Source organism: Emys orbicularis, chromosome 24, assembly GCF_028017835.1.
Source record: "Emys orbicularis isolate rEmyOrb1 chromosome 24, rEmyOrb1.hap1, whole genome shotgun sequence".
Lineage (NCBI taxonomy): Eukaryota > Metazoa > Chordata > Testudines > Emydidae > Emys > Emys orbicularis.
The window spans coordinates 15,584,439-15,601,773 of NC_088706.1; the positions used below are offsets into that span (position 1 = coordinate 15,584,439).

Here is a 17,335-nt window from a genome sequence, read left to right on the forward strand (position 1 = left end):
CCTTCTCCGCTCCAGCGACTTTCGGCTGGGGGACATTAGAGCACCTGGACTAAAAGCCACTTTGCTTGTTTGGATCCTGCGGTTCCCTGGTTACGGCTCAAGGAGCCAACACACAGCAGGCGGGCGCCGCTAGCCAGCTCCCTGCCCACTCGCAGGCTGTCAAGTGGCAAGGTAGGGCCCCGGCAGGGGCAGGAAATTCCCCCTGCCTTGGTGTGAGCCCAGCCCTGCAGCGCCCACCGGACCCCTCGCACACCACTCCCTGCTGGGACCTGGGTTCTCCCCTCTCCCTGGCCGGGCTGCGAGGCGGCTATCGAGCTCCCTTGAAATGAACACGACCGTGAGCATGAGGCACATTCTCCCCGCCTGCCCGAGCTGGCCCACCTGCTGCCGCTCCAGGGCGCTAATAACCAGGATTAGAGCACTTAGCGGGAGTTAATTATACCCCTAATGGGCGGTTAATTATTATTATTCCTGGGATAATTGTACATTCGGCCCCTAGAGGATTTTTCCACTGCGCTAGCCACCTCCGAGGCTGGTGCCTTGTGACCCCTGACCCAGCTCTCACCACCCGGCCTCTGCTTTGCCCCTGGCCTGGGGGAGCCGGCTGGGGGAGTGGGGAGAGGCTCTCTGAGGTGTGCCAGTGGATCAGGCCTGGTAGTGTGTGGGATGCGCCGTCCTGGCCCCAAAACATTTCATTTAAAAGCTAAAAAACTCCAAACCCCCGCTCCCCTCAGCCGAGATTTTACCCTGAAAAGGGAGACATGCCAGGGCCTCCCTGGAGTCCACAGACTGCGCTGTTGCCATTGATTTCCTATGGAAGGCGCCCAGATACCCTGGTGATGGGTGACGGGATAAACCTCTTCGCTGGAGTGAGAGAGCCCAACCCACTTGCTTCGGAAGCGAGACACCCTCCTACGGCACCATGGGGGGCTCCCTCCTACCCTGCACAGCAGCTGTGTGCCCCACTGCACCCAGGGCTTGCGCGCGCCAGTCTGCTGCCCTGCTGCCCTCCCTCCGGCCCTGCCTTACTCCACGAGGCTCTTTCCTAAGGTGCCAGGGCGCTGCCCCCCTTTATTCCTCCCTGTGCCCGGACCGGGCTCCTTACTCACCACAGCTCAGCTCGGCTCTGCCGGGAGCCGGCCGCACGATGCCCTGACCCAAACCCGAGCCCCCCTTGCTAACTGAGAATGTCCCTCTGGCCATTAACCGCCTGGCCGGCCGCTGCCAGCAGCAGAACTCGGGGCCCAGGGAAAGGACGGCTCCTGCCACAACCCATCTCCTCGGAGCGAAAGGGAGGGGCACGATCCAGTGAGCCGTTGCCCAGCGAGACCGCCCTGTGCTGGCTGGCCTGGGCCCAGGAAAGCAGCCCCTGTGCACAGGCTGCGGCCCCAGTGTGGGGGCAGGCAGGGGACGTGTCGTCACACAGCACGGTGACAAGCCGGCTGCGGTGTGTGGCTACGCGGCTCAGTGAAAGGCGCTGGCAGCGGGCTAGCCGGGGGGCACAGCTTGGCCGAGCAGAGAGCCCCATAGGGTCATACTCGGTGTGACAGACCCAGACCAGTGGGGTACAGGAGTCTGGTAGAGGGCAAATATACTGGTCACTGGATGAGTAGTTTTCTGTTCCCTGAGTGACCAGAGCAGGGGCTGCACTAGAGTAATCAGGAACCTGCTAGAACCAGTTAAGGCAGGCAGGCTAATTAGGACACCTGGAGCCAATTAAGAAGAAGCTTCTAGAATCAATTAAGGCAGGCTAATCAGGGCACCTGGGTTTTAAAAGGAGCTCACTTCAGTTTGTGGTGCGAGTGTGAGGAGCTGGGAGCAAGAGGCGCAAGGAGCTGAGAGGGAGTGCTGCTGCTGGAGGACTGAGGAGCACAAGCGTTATCAGACACCAGGAGGAAGGTCCTGTGGTGAGAATAAGGAAGGTGTTGGGAGGAGGCCATGGGGAAGTAGCCCAGGGAGTTGTAGCTGTCATGCAGCTGTTACAGGAGGCACTTTAGACAGCTGCAGTCCACAGGGCCCTGGGCTGGAACCCGGAGTAGAGGTCAGGCCCGGGTTCCCCCCAAACCTCCCAATTGACCTGGACTGTGGGTTCTCCCAGAGGGGAAGGTCTCTGGGCTGTTCCCCAACCCACATGGTGAATCTCTGAGGCAAGAAAATCCGCCAATAAGCGCAGGACCCACCAAGATAGAGGAGGAACTTTGTCACATCGGGTATGTGTTTTTACTCCCCTAAGCTGGGCTGCCCCGTCTCCACTGCTGTTTCTAGCTGTGCTGGGGGGTCCGCAGGTTTGGACAGCATGCAGTGTAGACATCGCTGAGAGCTGTTGTGCAAAGCACGGGTCAGGTACATGCTCACCATTGCCCTCTGCTGCCTGGCTCAGTCACTCCCCTGCGCTGAGGAGCTGCTCCTAGAGCCTGGAGCGGAGGGCCTGGGCTTTGGGCCAAAGCCTGCCCCAGCTATACACAGCAGGCTGGGGGGTCTCTGACTGCTCTCTCTCGAGCTGCTCCTCCCTTTGCTAGCGGGGCCTTCGCTTGCTCCCCAGTTACGTCGCTGGCTCCCATTACCCTGATCCCTGCCTTGTTCCCTGGGTGCCCCCCCCTGGTGTGGGGAGGTGTGTTCAGCCCTTTGCACACGCAGCACCCTCAGGAAATGAGCCTTTCCTTGTTGGTCGCATTCTTCAGCCTAAAAAGGGAAGAGGCTGAAATGTCGTGGTCTGCAGGCATTTCCCGGTGGGGTTAACAGCAGGGCTCTTCTCCGGAGCTGAGGACGGGACGGGAGGCAGCTGGAACAGAGCGTCTCACCCTGCAGCAATGAGACATTAACGGAGCCAACCCAGCAGCGCTAGGCCCCACTGGCCAGGCCCCTGCTGTGACCCAGGCCCCTCTCACGAATTACGGTCTTCCATCTTCCCTGGAACAATGGCGCAGATGTGACCTGTGTCTGCCGGCACCTCCAGCGCTCTGCTGCTCTGACCGGGGCTCATACCCCCATATGAATTCATATCCCAGTAGCAACGAAAGGCCCCAGCCCAGACGGGCACCCCATTGTGCTTGGCACTGCACCCTCTTTGCTGGAAGGGCTGCTGACCAGCTGGAGGCAGGGGAACGGCACAGAGAAGGAAAGGGACGGGGACCCGCAAGGTTAGTGACAGAACTAGGAACAGAACTCAGATGTCCTGGCTCCCCACTGGCCCCTAGACCAGGCCCTGGGTTCTTGGGACAGCCCTGGAGCACCCTGCCACGTGCCCAGTGCTCCAGACTTAGCCCCTGGCATAGGAGGACAAAAGCTTTGACCCTCTGAGTGCTGGGGGGGTTTCCTGGCAGGGGAAGGGCAGTCTGAGGTGAGACAGTCACCGGAGCTCCCGGGCCTGCCCCTGCGCTGGGGAGACACAGCCTGGCCTCAGCTGCCCGCGCTGAGCCCTGTGTCGGGCCACCAGCTGCCGTGCCTTTCTCCAGCCCTGCTCCTCCAGCGAGGCAGGAGCCTGAGCGCCGGCCCAGGCAGAGTCCTAGGAGCTGGAGAGCTGGCTGGCCGCGGCCGAGGAGAGCCCTGCCGAGCGGCTGAGTGACGGGCTAAGTGTTCTGAGGCCCCCCGACAGCGCCGAGGCCATCGATCAGCAGCGGGTGCGGGGCAGCCCCTCGGCTCTGACAGGCCCTGGCACGTCAGGTAATTCAGATGTTCAGCGCCAGGCCATGAATGCAGCTGAGGGCGTCATTAGCGCCGAGTGGCTGCAGCTGCTCCCAGGGGGCCAGGAGCCGTGACTTCTGAGCCGGGGGCCTCATCAGAACAGCTTGCGCTCGCCAGATCCTGCCGCCCATGTGGGCCCCCTTCCCTCTGCAGTGCGGGGCGAGGGGGTTGGGCTGCTCTCTGCACCGAGCCCCTGCCCGCAGACACCTCCACGTGCGACCAGCGGGCCCGGCTGCTTGCTTGAGGCGCCAGGCACCGCCACAGTTGACGGCAGTGCCTGGCGCACTTGGAGTGCTTGAGCTGCTTGGGTGTGGGGTCTGCACAGGCCAGTCTCCCTGGAAACCCTCCGGCTCCCCAGCCCCCTGGGTCCCCTGGCCAAGCCGCGGGTGAGCTCCCAGCAGCCCCTGGCAGCCAGAATTTTGTGTAGACTCTTGGGTCCATTTGCTGCCGAGGACTGAACGGCCTGGGGCTGCTCTGAAAGAGATGGTGCTTGTGACCCCTCCCAGCCGTGCGTGCGCACAACGATCGGGGAGTGAGAGCTGTGCACTGGTCCTGGCCCTGAGCACAAGCAGGGCATGTGACTACTAGGCGTGGGGGTGAGGGAGCAGCCTGACTCCTTGCCCCTCCGCTAGTGGGGGGCGGGGAGGGGGCGCCATTCTGGGCCCAGCAAAACACAGCCAGTCCTGCCCTTCCCTTAGTGGGAGCCCTGCTCTGCGCAGGGGCTAGGGTCTGGGAAGCGGGACCCTGGCAGCAGCAGCCAGTCAGGCCATAGTGGGAGAAGCAGGAATGATGGTTCCGAGCCCCAGTCTCCTCCGGCCTGGATGTAAATGGAACCAGCTCTGGGGCGAGTTAACCATCCCCAGGTGGCCCGCCGGGGCGAACGGCTGGTGTCTGTTTGGAGCCTGGCCATGTTTGGCTGAAAGGAAATGCAGGAATGTTTTAAAAACTCGCTTTTAATCAAGAGAGAAACAAGGAAGTTTTACGCGAAGGCACAAAATTGCTTTAACGCTGCTGTGTGAAATGCCTGTCTGATCGTTTGCAAAAGATTTCATTGTTGCTGCGTTCATGATGCCTGACAGACAGCTAGAGAAATAGCTGTAATTGCACCTGCCTCTTGGGCGGCTCGGGGCTCCAGCTCCGCACTCCAGCTGCGAGAGGGGAGACAAAGCAGCCGTGCAGGCAGCGTCTCCGTCACCCACGAGCACACACAATATTTTGGCAGATTCCCTGTCACTCGTCTGCTTCTGTCACTGCCTGTCAGGCTGGGCTAGGGAGCCCGGGGGAGGAGGGTGTGCATGTGCCCCTCCCCTGTGCTGATGAGACAGGCGAGGCAGGGACGCCGGCGCAGCCCCCTGGGCACTGCGGAGTCGGGTATAGCTGTGTCCCTGGCGGTGCCAAACCCCAGTGCCGCCGACCCCAGCCACGTGTGGAGCCGTTTGCACCACACTGACCCAACAGACATTCTAGGCATCAGCGGGACCATCCTGGACTCCTGTGACCGGTTCCAGGGCTGTGGAGTGCCTGGGGGCTGAGCTGATGTGGGGCTGAGAGCAGGGCTGATGTGGGGGGGGGTTGCTGTGGGGAGTTCGGGGGTGTGACGAAGTGGGACTGTTCTTAATGTTTCCTCTGAATACTGTAGAGGTGCCTCAGTTTCCCCTATGCATTTCTTAAGTCGCTTTCATAAGGGGGTGTAATTGTTGCAGAGCAAAGGGCCAGTACACATAAATGGCCGACACTCTGTCTCCTGGCAACTAATGGCCAGGGCCCTTCCCCCCCCTGCAAGGAGATAGCTAAAGGTGTTGGAGAACAAAGGAATCAGGTGACCTCCTGGCCTGGGAAAGGGACAAAGCCCAGAGGAGGAGGGGCTGGAGGGGGAGTCAGTTTGGGGCTGACTGGGGACGGGGAGTGAGTACAGACGCGGGTGTCTGGCTCGCGGGACCCCAGAATGGACCCAGCTGAGTAGTCCGGTTCTCTCTACCCACAAGCTCTGTTTTAGACCCTGTTCCTGTCATCTAATAAATCTCTGTTACTGGCTGGCTGAGAGTCACGTCTGACTGCGGAGTGGGGGTGCAGGACCCTCTGGCTTCCCCAGGACCCCGCAGGGGGATGAGCACAGTGGGGTTCCTGTGACCCTTTCCTGCTCCGTCTTGTGGTGGGCACGAGGCCCTGCCCCTGGGGCTGTTTTCCTTGCTGAGGCAGGCTGGGATCATGGGCTAGATGTGAGCACTATTGTCTCTCTACCCCAGGGCCCCCCCGCATACCCCCCCCCCCCCCCCCCCGGCTCTGGTTTTCAGTGCCTGCTTCGCTTTCTGTGCTCCTGGTCACGGCCTGGGGCGTGGGTCAGGACAGGTGCCACTAGTACTAGCACGAGGCCTGGGCCTGGGACCTGGGAAAGGGCCAAGGTGCTGCTCCGATACCACAGTCCCTCCCCTCCCCCCCCCCCGCCGCCACCTGCCTGGCACTCGCCTGGAGCGCAGGGAAGGAGCCGGCTGGCCGTGCTGAAATGCCGTCGCGCCGCAGGGCCGGCGCTGCTGCTGCTGGCACGGGCTGGGGCTGGTGGTGGCAGCTTCTCAGACCTGCAGGAGAAAAAACATCTGCTCAGGGCTGGGGCCCTGGGAGTGGGAGGGGGGTTGTTCGCCCTTTTTAGCCAGCACACAACATAAATAAACCGTCAGCCTCCTTGCACACTCACACCCGCACACCTTCCCTCACCCTCCCTCACAACCACATCCCCTCACACCCCACAACCTTCCCTCACACACATCCCTCCCCACACCCTTCCTTCACACCCCCACTCTTCCCTCACATCTCACCCCCCCTTCACAACCACATCCCCTCATGCCCCCACCCTCCCCTCACATCTCTCACACCCCACACACACTCCCAGTCCCAACCTTCCCTTGCACCTCACACAAGCTGTGTGTGTGTGTGTGGGGGGCACTGCCCACCCCTCCTCCTCCCGCCATTGCCTTCCTCTCTCAGTGGGGCTGCTCAGGGCAGCGCTAGGTCTGTTCCTCTGCTAGGGTTGGAAGGAGGCTTTCTAGGCCATTCTCCAGAGACAGGAGCTGCACACCCAGCTGTTGCAAAGGGCCTTTTCCCTCCAGCAGCTGCTGCTCTGCCTGGGTCTGGGCAATGGCTGGACAGGGCCCTGGGGCAGGCGACAGCCCTGGGTGGGCTGGAAGTGAAGGGTTTCCTTCAGCAGCTGTTCCTGGGCCATCCGTCCTGCTAAGGGGACGAGCTCCATCAGCATGGCTGCTCTCTGGCCAGAGGGGATTGCTAATTAATGGGTTTATTTCTCCTAATTACATTTAAAGGCTTCCCAAACCCACTAACCATGTTAGGGCAGGGTGAGGCCAGCAGCTGGGAATCCTGTCTCTGCTTTTCAGGCCATCACTCTAAGTGCAGCCGTCCAGAACAAACGCTTCCAGGATTTGCCCTGCCTTGTGCCTGCAAAGGGCGAGGGCAGGTCGTGTTCCTGGCTCCCCGGCCAGCCCGTTATTTATAGCTAGGCAAGAACAGGGCCACGCCATGGGAGGGGGTCCCTGGGGTAGCGCAGTGGGAGCAGGAGCGGGGACTGGCTGGAGGCCGGGGGGGGCAGTCCTGATGCTGGTGTGCAGAACAGAAAGGGGAACAATACAGAATAGCCAGTCTGAGCCAGCCCCCGCCCCAGCGCAGGGCTGATCACCCTCAGCTTCTGCCGGCTTCCCTGGCCACGCAGGACAGTCTGCACCCTGCAGGATTAGCCTGAGATCGGTACCAGAATCGCAGGCTCCTCTGGGCTTGGGTGGGGGCAGGACACGGGCACAGCCCCTGCGCATGTGACTAGGGCACTGTGGTCCTTAACACCTCCCTGCCAGGCGTCAGGCCAAGGGTGGGCCTGGGCGCGACTCCCCTACACACTGGGGGATTGCAGCGGGAGGGAATCTGGACTCTGGCTTAAGGACTCGCCCGTGGTCACTGGGCAGAGCCAGGGCTGGGCTGCCCCTGCTGGGTGGCAGTGGGTGACTCAAGCAGATTGGCATGCGCTGCCCTTGCGGCGAGGTGCTGACTGGGGTCAGGGCTGGAAAGACCGCGTGGCACAGGCCCAAATGCTGGTGATGGGGTTGCTGGACCCATCGGCCTGAGGGTCGCAGTGGGCTAGTGAGCCTGGAAGCGGCACGTGGCCCAGGGAGGGGAGATGCGGCTGCGCCTTGCTCCAGCAGCCTGGGGCATTTCCAGCAGAGTCGGGGCCTGAGCAGAGCCACAACTACGCAGCCAGCCGCACCCGCTCCGCTGGCACCGCAATTGTAACTGAAAGGTGAAACTGGCCGTCTCCGTGGAGCAGCGCCTGCTCGGTGCGGAACAGCAGCGATAACAACTCCGTGCTCAGGCCCTGAGCCTGCCACGGGGGAGCCGCAGGCGGGGCTGTCCTCTGGGGCACGGCCACGTGCAGCTTTGTCTGGGTATCCCCACACACGGGAGGGGGCTGACCCGCCTTTCCCCAGCTCGTCGTCTGTCCCTTTGCCCCAGTGCAAAGTGAATGTAAAACGCCTCCTGAGCGAAGTTCCATCCCAGACTCACCCGCCAAGCAGTGACCTCATCTCTGTGCGCTCCCTGGGGGGGCTCCTTAAGGCAAGGGTCCACGCAGGCAGAGTTAAGGGTGTGCAGCATGGGAAGTGTCCCCAGACTCCCAAGGGGAGAGAGAGCCCCACAGGTCTAGAACCCAGGCCTGTAGAGCTAGCAGGCAGCGGTAGTCTAGAACCCAGGCCTGTAGAGCTAGCAGGCAGCGGTAGTCTAGAACCCAGGCCTGTAGAGCTAGCAGGCAGCAGTAGTCTAGAACCCAGGCCTGTAGAGCTAGCAGGCAGCTGACGGTTCCAGGCTGCCACCCAGCAGCAGTTGTACCCACCTGGTGCTCCACTTCCCAGGACCTGCTGTGGATACAGACAGGGAAGTTCCGCCTCCAGGATTTGACAGGGAGCAGCCCCAGGGGCCTGATTGGCTCCCTGCCCTATATAAGCCCAAGGTGCATCCAGGTAATAGTGTGGATCTTCTGCAGCTGCCATGACTGTTCCTTGTTCTTGAATTCCTGGCTTGATTTGAACTCACCCCCCCCACTCCGACTCCCACCCTTGGTATTGCCCCTGGCTGGGACCTGACTATGAACTCCTCGGCTTCGCCCAGCCTCAGGTTTGCCCCTGCTCTGAGCGGTGGCCCTGACGGCCTTGGGTGGGATCCTGGCAGTGGAAGGGCAGGAGGAGCCCAGGGCAGCGCTGAGCCTGCAGGCTGAACGCACACGAAGGAAGGTTTGCCTGCGGTTTGCCCCTGGTGTTGGTGAAGGGCCGTGGACGGGGCTCCCCCTCTTCTCTGCTCAGGGCTGGCTGCCCCGCTTGGCTGGCAGCTGCTCAAGGACACTGCAGGCCTTGATTCCCTGGCTCAAGAGCAGAGAAGCAGCCTCTGAACTTGATGCTCTAGAAAGCTGCTCCCTTCCAGCCCCGCACCTGCTCGCGGCCCTGCGGGAAGCTGTCTCCTGCCGTGGTGCGTGCTTTCTGCCTTGCTGCATCTATCCGTGCCAGGCCGCCATCCGCTTCATTAGCCACCGAGTTTGTTCTTCTACTTCCTTTGGTAGTTAAAGGAATAGTCCCCCAGACATCCCTCCACGTGCAGCTTGCTGCAAGCTGGCTGCAGGTTTGTTCAACAGAGTGATTTACTGGCACCAGCACAGTGTTATTGCAATTAGCATTGTAAATAAGAGCTAATTAACGTCAACCTCTTACAAGGGTCCTTTGCAACCTGCAATGTGTGCAAGGCTAGTTCTCCCTCCCAGCAACCCTCCATCGCAGCTGGGACCCATGCACAAGGTCAGATACCCCCTCCCCTTCCCGCTTCTCAGCACTGCAGGAGTGGTGAGCCCAGCAGGCCTTTGCTCTGGCCTTTCTCCCAGGAGGAGCTCCCAGCAGTCCTCACTACCGCCAGCCTGGGGACTCGTCACCCACTGCCCTCAAAGGAGCATTCTGTGTTCAGCCTCATCGGGACAGACAAAGAGGAACTGATCACAGAACTCAGCATTAATAGTAACTTAGGACAAGTGATCATGGCTGGATCACATCTATGATACGCAAACAGAATAAAGCCTAGACCAGTGATACTCATACTTGGTGATTTAAAAAGGCCAATTTCACAAAGCCGAAAGCAATTATGAGCCAGGTCAGCTGGGAGGAAGAATTTAACCATAAAAATGTGAATGATAATTGGGACTTGTTTAAGCCACACTACTACAATTGAGAAATAAAACATATTGGTTAAAAAACAACCTGGTTTAGAGGGGAAACAAAGTCCGTTAAGGGGAAATTGATAGTAATGAATATAAATCAAAAGCTAGGAAGTGTAGAAAATTGATAAGGGAAGCGAAGGGAAATAAGGAGATGTCTATGGCCAGCAGAGTTAAGGACAATAAGAAGGAGTTTAAGTTTATTAGGAACAAAAATAATTTTGACAATGGTACTGGTTCATTACGAAGTGTAAATGGTAGAATTATCAATAATAATGCTGAAAAGGCCAGGAATGTTCAATAAATATTTCTGTATTTGGAAGAAAAACCAGCTGCTGTAGTCATATCCTACAGTAACACTCTTTCCATTTCACTAGCATTTCAGGAGGATGTTAAACAGCAGCTACCAGACTTTTTAAAACCAGCAGGTCCAGGTAACTTCCATTCATGAGTTTTAAAAGAGCTGGCTGAGGAGTTCTCTGGACCATTAATTGTGATTTTCTAATGTTGTGCCAATATTTTAAAAGGGTGAACAGGATGACCCAGGTAATTCTAGGCCTGCCAGTCTGACATCGATCCTGGGCAAGATAATGGAGTGGCTGATATGGGACTCAGTAAAGAATTAGAGGCGGGTAATCTAATTAATGCAGATCCACGTGGGTTTATGGAAAATGGGTCCTGTCAAACTAACTTGCTATCCTTTTGTTTTTTATGAGATTACGAGTTTGGTTGATAAAGGTAATAGTGTTGTGATATACTTCTGACTTGGTATCACATGACATTTTGATTAAAAAAACTAGAATGATATAAAATTATCATGGCACACGTTAAATGGATTAACAACTGGCCAACTGCTAGGTCTCAAAATGTAATAGTAAATAAGCAATCATTGTCCATCAGGTGTGGGGTCCCGCAGGAATTGGTTCTTGGCCCTGTGCTGTTTGACACTTTTATTAATGACCTGGAAGAAAACATAAAATAATCACTGACAAGTTTAGCAGATGACCTACAAATTGGGGACACGGGTGACTGATTCCGAGCCATCTGGATCACTTGGTAAAGTGGGTGCAGGCAAACGATGTCATTTTAATATGGCTAAATGGAAATGTCTACATCTAGGAACAGAGTGCCAGCCGTACCTACAGGACAGGCGGCTCTAGCCGGGGAAGCAGTGAGTGGGGTGACAGATTTGGGGGCTGTTGTAGAAAGACGTTTGAACATGAGCTCCCCATGCAGCGCTTTGGCCAAAAGGGTTAATGCGAGCCGGGGAGGCCCAAACGGGACTCTTGAGTAGGAGCAGAGAGGTTATGTTACCGCTGTACTTGGCACTGCTGTGACCGCTGCTGGAATTCTGTGTCCAGTTCCGGTGCCCACAATTCACAAAGGATGTTGATAATTTGGAGAGGCTCAGAGAAGAGCCATGAGAATGATTAAAGGACTAGAAAACCTGCCTTAGAGCGATGGACTCAAAGCGCTCAAGCTACTTAGCTTAACAGAGAGCAGGTTACGGGGTGACTGGCTCCACGTCTATAGTCTCTACCCAGGGAATGAATGTTTCATGCTGGGCTCTCCACGCTAGCAGAGACAGGTCTAACACGAACCCCTGGCTGGAGGTGGAAGTTCAGACTGGAAATAAGGTGTGACTTGTTACCAGTGAGGGTAATTAAGCACTGGAACAACGTACTGTGTGTGGCAGCGGATACTCACTCCAGCACTGACGGTCGAGCTGGGCTGTTTCTCCCGGGGCTGGTCTCTGGCCTGGGAATCTGAACATGCATCAGGAACCCAGGGCATCCTGCAGAGGTGGAGGCCCAGGGGACACCCAAGCTGGCAGAGAACCACTGTGGCCAGCAGGTGTCACCAGTGCCCTGCACTGCCTGCACCCACGGGCTCAGTCGGGCACTAGGGCGTGGGTGCGATTCCCAGAGTCTGGCTGAGTCGAAGCTGGGGGGTGGTTAAACGCCACCCCATGCCCAGGAGACGGCTCCATCTGCTGCTGCTGCTCCCTCAGGCTGGGGGGGGGGGGTTTAAGCCAGCAAGTCCCCCCCCATGGCCCTTTCCTGCTCCCTGGGGCCCACTCTCCAGCTCCAAAGGCAGCACTGAGGATAGCCCCCACCCCGGGAGCTCCACATGGGGCAGCAGCTGCCTGGCCGTGTGGCGCTTTCCCCAGCATCTGCTGCCTAGGGAGAGCAGTGCCACGCCTGGGGCAAGCAGCTCTGCTGCCAGGCTGGAAAACGCTGCTCGCCCCCTCCCCAGCAGGCACCCCCCATACGCAGGGCAGAGCCCTGGGTGCCAGGCCAGCTGTGCCACCTTCGCCTGAAATGCCCTCCCTGCCCCTTGGTGTGCCAGAGGTCCCGACATATTGATTTGGGGCTGTATGCGTCTGGCCAGGAGCGAGAACAGGCTCTGGTTAGAGCCACCCCCGCTTTCCCAGCCCCTGCCTCTGCCCCACTCCCCTCCAGGGGCTCCCGCCAGAGCTGACCTGCGCACCCCAGCTCCAGTCGCTGGGCCCTGCGGGTGTGGGCTGACAGTCCGTGATCAATCCACAGAGCCTTGTCTGCATTCATTGGCAATGCAATTTATTCTGAGAGGGCTTTTTAATTAGTCGATGTGATGAGAGAATCTCAAAGAAAGATACTTAATTATCAGCTGCCCAGACCAATCAGCAGGCATCAGGACGCCCGCGGAGAAGCTGCATCAAGTGCATCTGACCAGCTGCTTCTCCCCTGCAAGCCAGTGAGCCCCCATCTTCTGGGGGGGGGGGCAGACTGGAAGCAGCCAGCTCCAGCACAGCACAGGCCCATGGAGCCAAAGGTGCTGCTCTGAGCCACACGTGCTGAGCTTTGCTGGGGCACGTTCTCTGCTGCACCCAGAGAACGTGCCGCCAGGCCACGGGGGGACCCTCGGCGAGCACCTGCCCAGCGCTGCGCCTGCCTTGCACCCGCTCCTGTGCAAAGGGCCAGTTGCCTGCCAGGCAGTCTGTGCCGCAGGGCAGAGCGTGCCTGTCCGGGCCAGTGCTGCTGCGGCACCATGGAGAGCTCCTGCTTGCCTCTCCGCTGCCAATGCCCTATCCCCGGGCATTCGACTGGGGGCACTAGCCCGAGGCCACTGGGCTCCCTGGCTGCAGTAGCAGCCTGCCCTTGAAGCCAGGGTCTTGCGGCTGAGACCCTCGTCCCGGGCCCCAGGGGACATGCCCATCGCAGCTCGCCCCTGTGCTGGGGCAGGTAGGAGGCGGAGACACCCCCCCTTGACTGTGTGGGCCGGGGAGAACGTCTCCAGGACTGAATCCCAGCCAGGCTCCTGCTGCTGCCCAAGGCGTGTGCCGTGGGCTGGGGAGGATCCTCAGACAATAGCCAGGCTGTCGTCTCCCTGCCGGGGAAGGGGGTTAGGGGCAGGAAGACACCGGCTGCTTTCCAGCTCCAGCTCCAGCAGGCTGGGCTGAGTCTACGTGCGCGACGTGCCTCCCACAGGCTCTCCCCAGTCTGCTGCTGCAGGGAAGCCCCAGGCTGAATGTCCCCCCCCCCCCCCCGCCCCAGTCTGTCTGTAGCACCCACCGCTGTGCTGTGCACGGGCTGGATTTCACAGACCCATCTCTGTTCAGTCTAGGCCCGGCCTGCCCCCAGATGCAGCTCTCCAGGCCCCAGGTCTGAGCAGCTGGCCAAGCAAGCCCCCAGGGCCCATTAGCCCTGGGCAGGAAGGCTGGGGGCTGGCACACCGCACCTCCAGGGCCGCCCAAAGGATTCAGGGGGCCTGGGGCAAAGCAATTTCGGGGGCCACTTCCATTAAAAAAAAGTTGCAATACTATAGAATACTATATTCTCATGGGGGCCCCTGCAGGGCCTGGGGCAAATTGCCCCACTTGCCCCCCCCCCCCTCTGGGCAGCCCTGCACACCTCTTGGCTGGCTTGAAGGCCTGGATTTCACTCCTGCGCTTGCCCCTTTTCCTCCCAGGGCTCGTGGAGTGTCAGCTGTGGGGGCAGGGGTGGCCCGGGGGGGGGGGGCGGGAGCCTCTCTGGCTGTCCCAGGGCGCTGGAGTTTCTCGTCCCTGCGCCCGAGGCGGTGCAATGCAGAACGCTGCTGGCGGCTGGCGCTCTCAGGCTCTTCTGACTCCAGCAAAGTGGCTGTCGTGGGGCCGCCCCTCGCCCGCTGAGATGGTTGTTTGCGGCTCTCCGTTGGGCTGAGCTGCTCCACGCTGGAAAGCAGGCATAACCCGCAGCCTGGGGCTCTGGCCAGGCAAAGAGGAGCTGGGAGCCCTTTCCGGAGTTATTCCGGGAGCGGCAGACCTGGAGGGGGGTGGGGCTCGCTGGGGTGTCTGGAATCCACCCGATGGCCAATGCACCCTGGGCCCCACGGCTCCTGGGCACAGCTATGATCCAGGGCACTGCAGGGGTGGGGGAGGGAAAGCACAAAAGTACAAACCGGGGGGGGGGGGCGCACAGGGAACTCCCCAGGCCCCCCAGCACCGCAGTCCTTGGCTCCCCCCTGGCAGGCTGCACAGCCCGTGCTGTCTGTCACTCCAATCCTTGGCTGCCAATCACCAGCCTTCAAGTGGGGAGAGACCAGCCGGAGCCAGGGTGAATTCCCCCAGCTTGGCAGCGGCTGACTGAGGGAGGGGGCCTCAGGCAGAGGCAGGGACTGCGCTGAGTTGCCCTGGGGGTCTGGCAAAGGCGATGCTGGATTATTCCTTTTATTGCTCCTCTTTGCGGGCGCCGCGGTCTACTGCAGCCCGGGCTCCGGGGCTGTGACTGTCAGGCTCCAAGCCTGCTGCCAGCCGGGTGCTGAGGCCTCATTGCCAAGAGTGACCAAGCTGGGGTGCCCAGCGTGGCCCTGGAGGGGCCGCTCAGCACTTGCTGCAAATCCAGCCCCTTCGGAGTCTCTTGAACCGGGCACCTGAGGTCACCCAGCCTTTGGGAACGTAGCCCTGTCTCCTGGTGAGACGCGGACGCGGCACCAGGGAAGGAGGGAGCCAGTGGGGCGGTGGCTGAGGGCCGGGGTGATGCTGCCGCAGCCCCTGAGGCAGGAGCAGGGCCAGAGCCGTCCCTTGGGTAGGGCGAATCGGGGCGACCGCTCCGGGCCCTGTGCTTTGGGGGGCCCCGCAGGCTGGTGCAATTGGCCGGCGCGGTCGGTCCCGGAAGAGACTAATCCGTCACTTCCACCCTGGGCCCTGCACCGCCCTAGGGACAGCCCTGAGCAGGGCCGTAGCTGCAGCTGCTCCGAGCATGGCCGGTTGGGGGCCCAGGCTGTTGGGTGCAGACACGCCCAGCGTGCAGACTCTCGGGGCCACACCCCATTGGTGCAGACACGTAACCCATTGACAGACGGCTGGAAATTGCGGTGATCTGAGTTAACTAGCTGGAGAAATGCGGAGGGTTTGTCACAGCCGCATCCAGAGCCCCCAGCCGGGAGCAGGCTCTGTGTTGCTGGGCCCTGTGTGGACTGACGTGTTCCCTGCTCCAGACACAAGCTGCTGTGGGAACGGCTCACCCTGGCCGCACCTTTCTCTGAATGCAAGCGCTCCAGGACTGACCCACGCAGCTCTGAATGCCAACTGGCCAGGGGGCAGAGGGCTGGCAGGCATCGCTTGGGTCTGGGGGGTGTGTTCTGGTCACCGGCGAGTGACGTGAGTTCTCCGATGAAAGCCGCCGTCCCCCCGTTCGTCCGTATCACTGCGAAGTGAATGTACCGACACCGGGTGACAGTCTGTGGCCTTGTCTACACTTGAAACGCTACGGCTGCACGGCTGGAGCGCTCCAGTGTAGACGTGACCCAACGGGCGGGGTCTCCCCTCAGCAGAGACGGGGTCGGTCACCAGCAAAGGTCCAAACCAGGTTTCTTGTCAGACAAGGGAGGGTAAGCTGAGTATTGCCCCATTCACACTGGGTCCCCCCTCACCAGTCTGCGCCGAATGCAAACGCAGGGTTTTCAGATCGGGAGCCTTCAGAACAGTGGGGCGGAGAGACCCTTATCTGGTGGGACAGATCACAGGTTTGACTTTAGCAGAAGGTGACCCAACCCTCCCCCCCTCCACCCTTCGGTGGTAGATGCCCCCTCCCCTGCCCTGAGGGCTGCCTGCTCCTTAACTCACTGCCCAGCTACTGCAAAGTGCAATTTCAGGCCTGCCTCCTTCCAGCGACCAGCTGCAAGGGCTGGAGCCTAAGATATACAGGTGCCCAGGGCCAGGCCTGGGTGTGCGTCTGGGGGGGTTGGGTGCACATGCGTGTGGGGGATTGTGTGCACACGCGTCTGGGGGGGTTGTGTGCACATGCGTGTGGGGGATTGTGTGCACACGCGTCTGGGGGGGGTTGTGTGCACATGTGTGTGTGGGGTGCACACGTGTGTGCAAACTGTACTTTGCAGTGGTGGTGTAGCCCTGTCGGTCCCAGGATATTAGACACACAAGGTGGGGGAGGGAATATCTTTTATTGGACCAATGTCTGTGGGTCAGAGAGAATCTTTCACGCTCCACAGAGCTCTTCTCCAGGGCTGGAGATCTGGCGCTTGTCTCGCTCACCCCAGAAGTGAGTCCCAGACAGTATATTGCCTCACGCCCCTTGTCGCTCTCTGTGAACCGAACTACCAGTCGCTGCAGAGAACAGCGCTGAGTCGATCAATGCCCTGGCAGCAGCATCTCCTGCCCCGCCTCTCCCCTCAGCCGTGCGGGACGGGTCCGGGGCCACCACGCCTGCTGGCCTGCCCCAGGAGAGACTCCGCTGCCCCACTTCAGCCTGCACTCCTGGGAGTGAGCCAGGCTGGGGGGGCCCATGAAGGGCTTGGGGTGAGGCCCATCCAGAGCATGGGAGTCCAGCCCAGCAGGGGGTTGGGGAATCCGGCCCGGGAGCTGTGGTGCGTTGTGCCAGTGGGGCTGGCTCCTGATGCCGGAGCGCAGCTCCCGTCACTCCCTGCAAAGCTAACGAGTCTCATTCTCTCCACAGCGATCCAGAGACTCCCCGGACCTCGGCACCTGCAGCACAGCACCCCATATGAACGCCATCAAGCGGCGTTTCTCGGGGACCCCGCTGCTACCGCCGCTGGCTTGCCGCCATGTGGCACTCAGCGAGGCCAGCAGGCCCCCAGAGCCAGAGGGCCCCAGGGTCGTGTTCACCATCGAAGAGAGCAGGCCGAGCAGCGGCCAGGAGCCTGGCTTCTTACGGTAAGGCGGGTGCTTGGTGGGCCCCGTGCTCCTTGAGATCTCCCCTCAGGGCTGGGGAGAGCCTGGCCTCCCTCCTGATGGGGTGAGCTGGGGAGCTCTCTGCACTGACTGGGGGGCTCCTGGAGGGGCTCTCCATCCTGGGCAGCAGAACCCGGCTCCCGCGCTGCCGGCCCTACCTGCTGAAAGGCCCAGGGAGGTGGAGAGGCCCATCAGGGCTCTGGCTCCTCCATTGCCATCTGCTCCATGAGGGGGCT

General features: G+C 60.4%; 1 protein-coding gene across 2 annotated transcripts in view; it reads left to right on the forward strand.

Moving 5' to 3' along the window:
* The window catches only part of PDE4C (phosphodiesterase 4C), a 101,063-nt gene that overhangs the window by 10,637 nt on the left and 73,091 nt on the right, over window positions 1-17,335 (forward strand). For both annotated transcript variants that reach the window (XM_065422382.1, XM_065422381.1), the window contains exon 3: window positions 16,864-17,081. In XM_065422382.1, coding sequence (XP_065278454.1) covers window positions 16,864-17,081 — 218 coding nt within the window. The remainder of the gene's footprint in view (window positions 1-16,863; window positions 17,082-17,335) is intronic.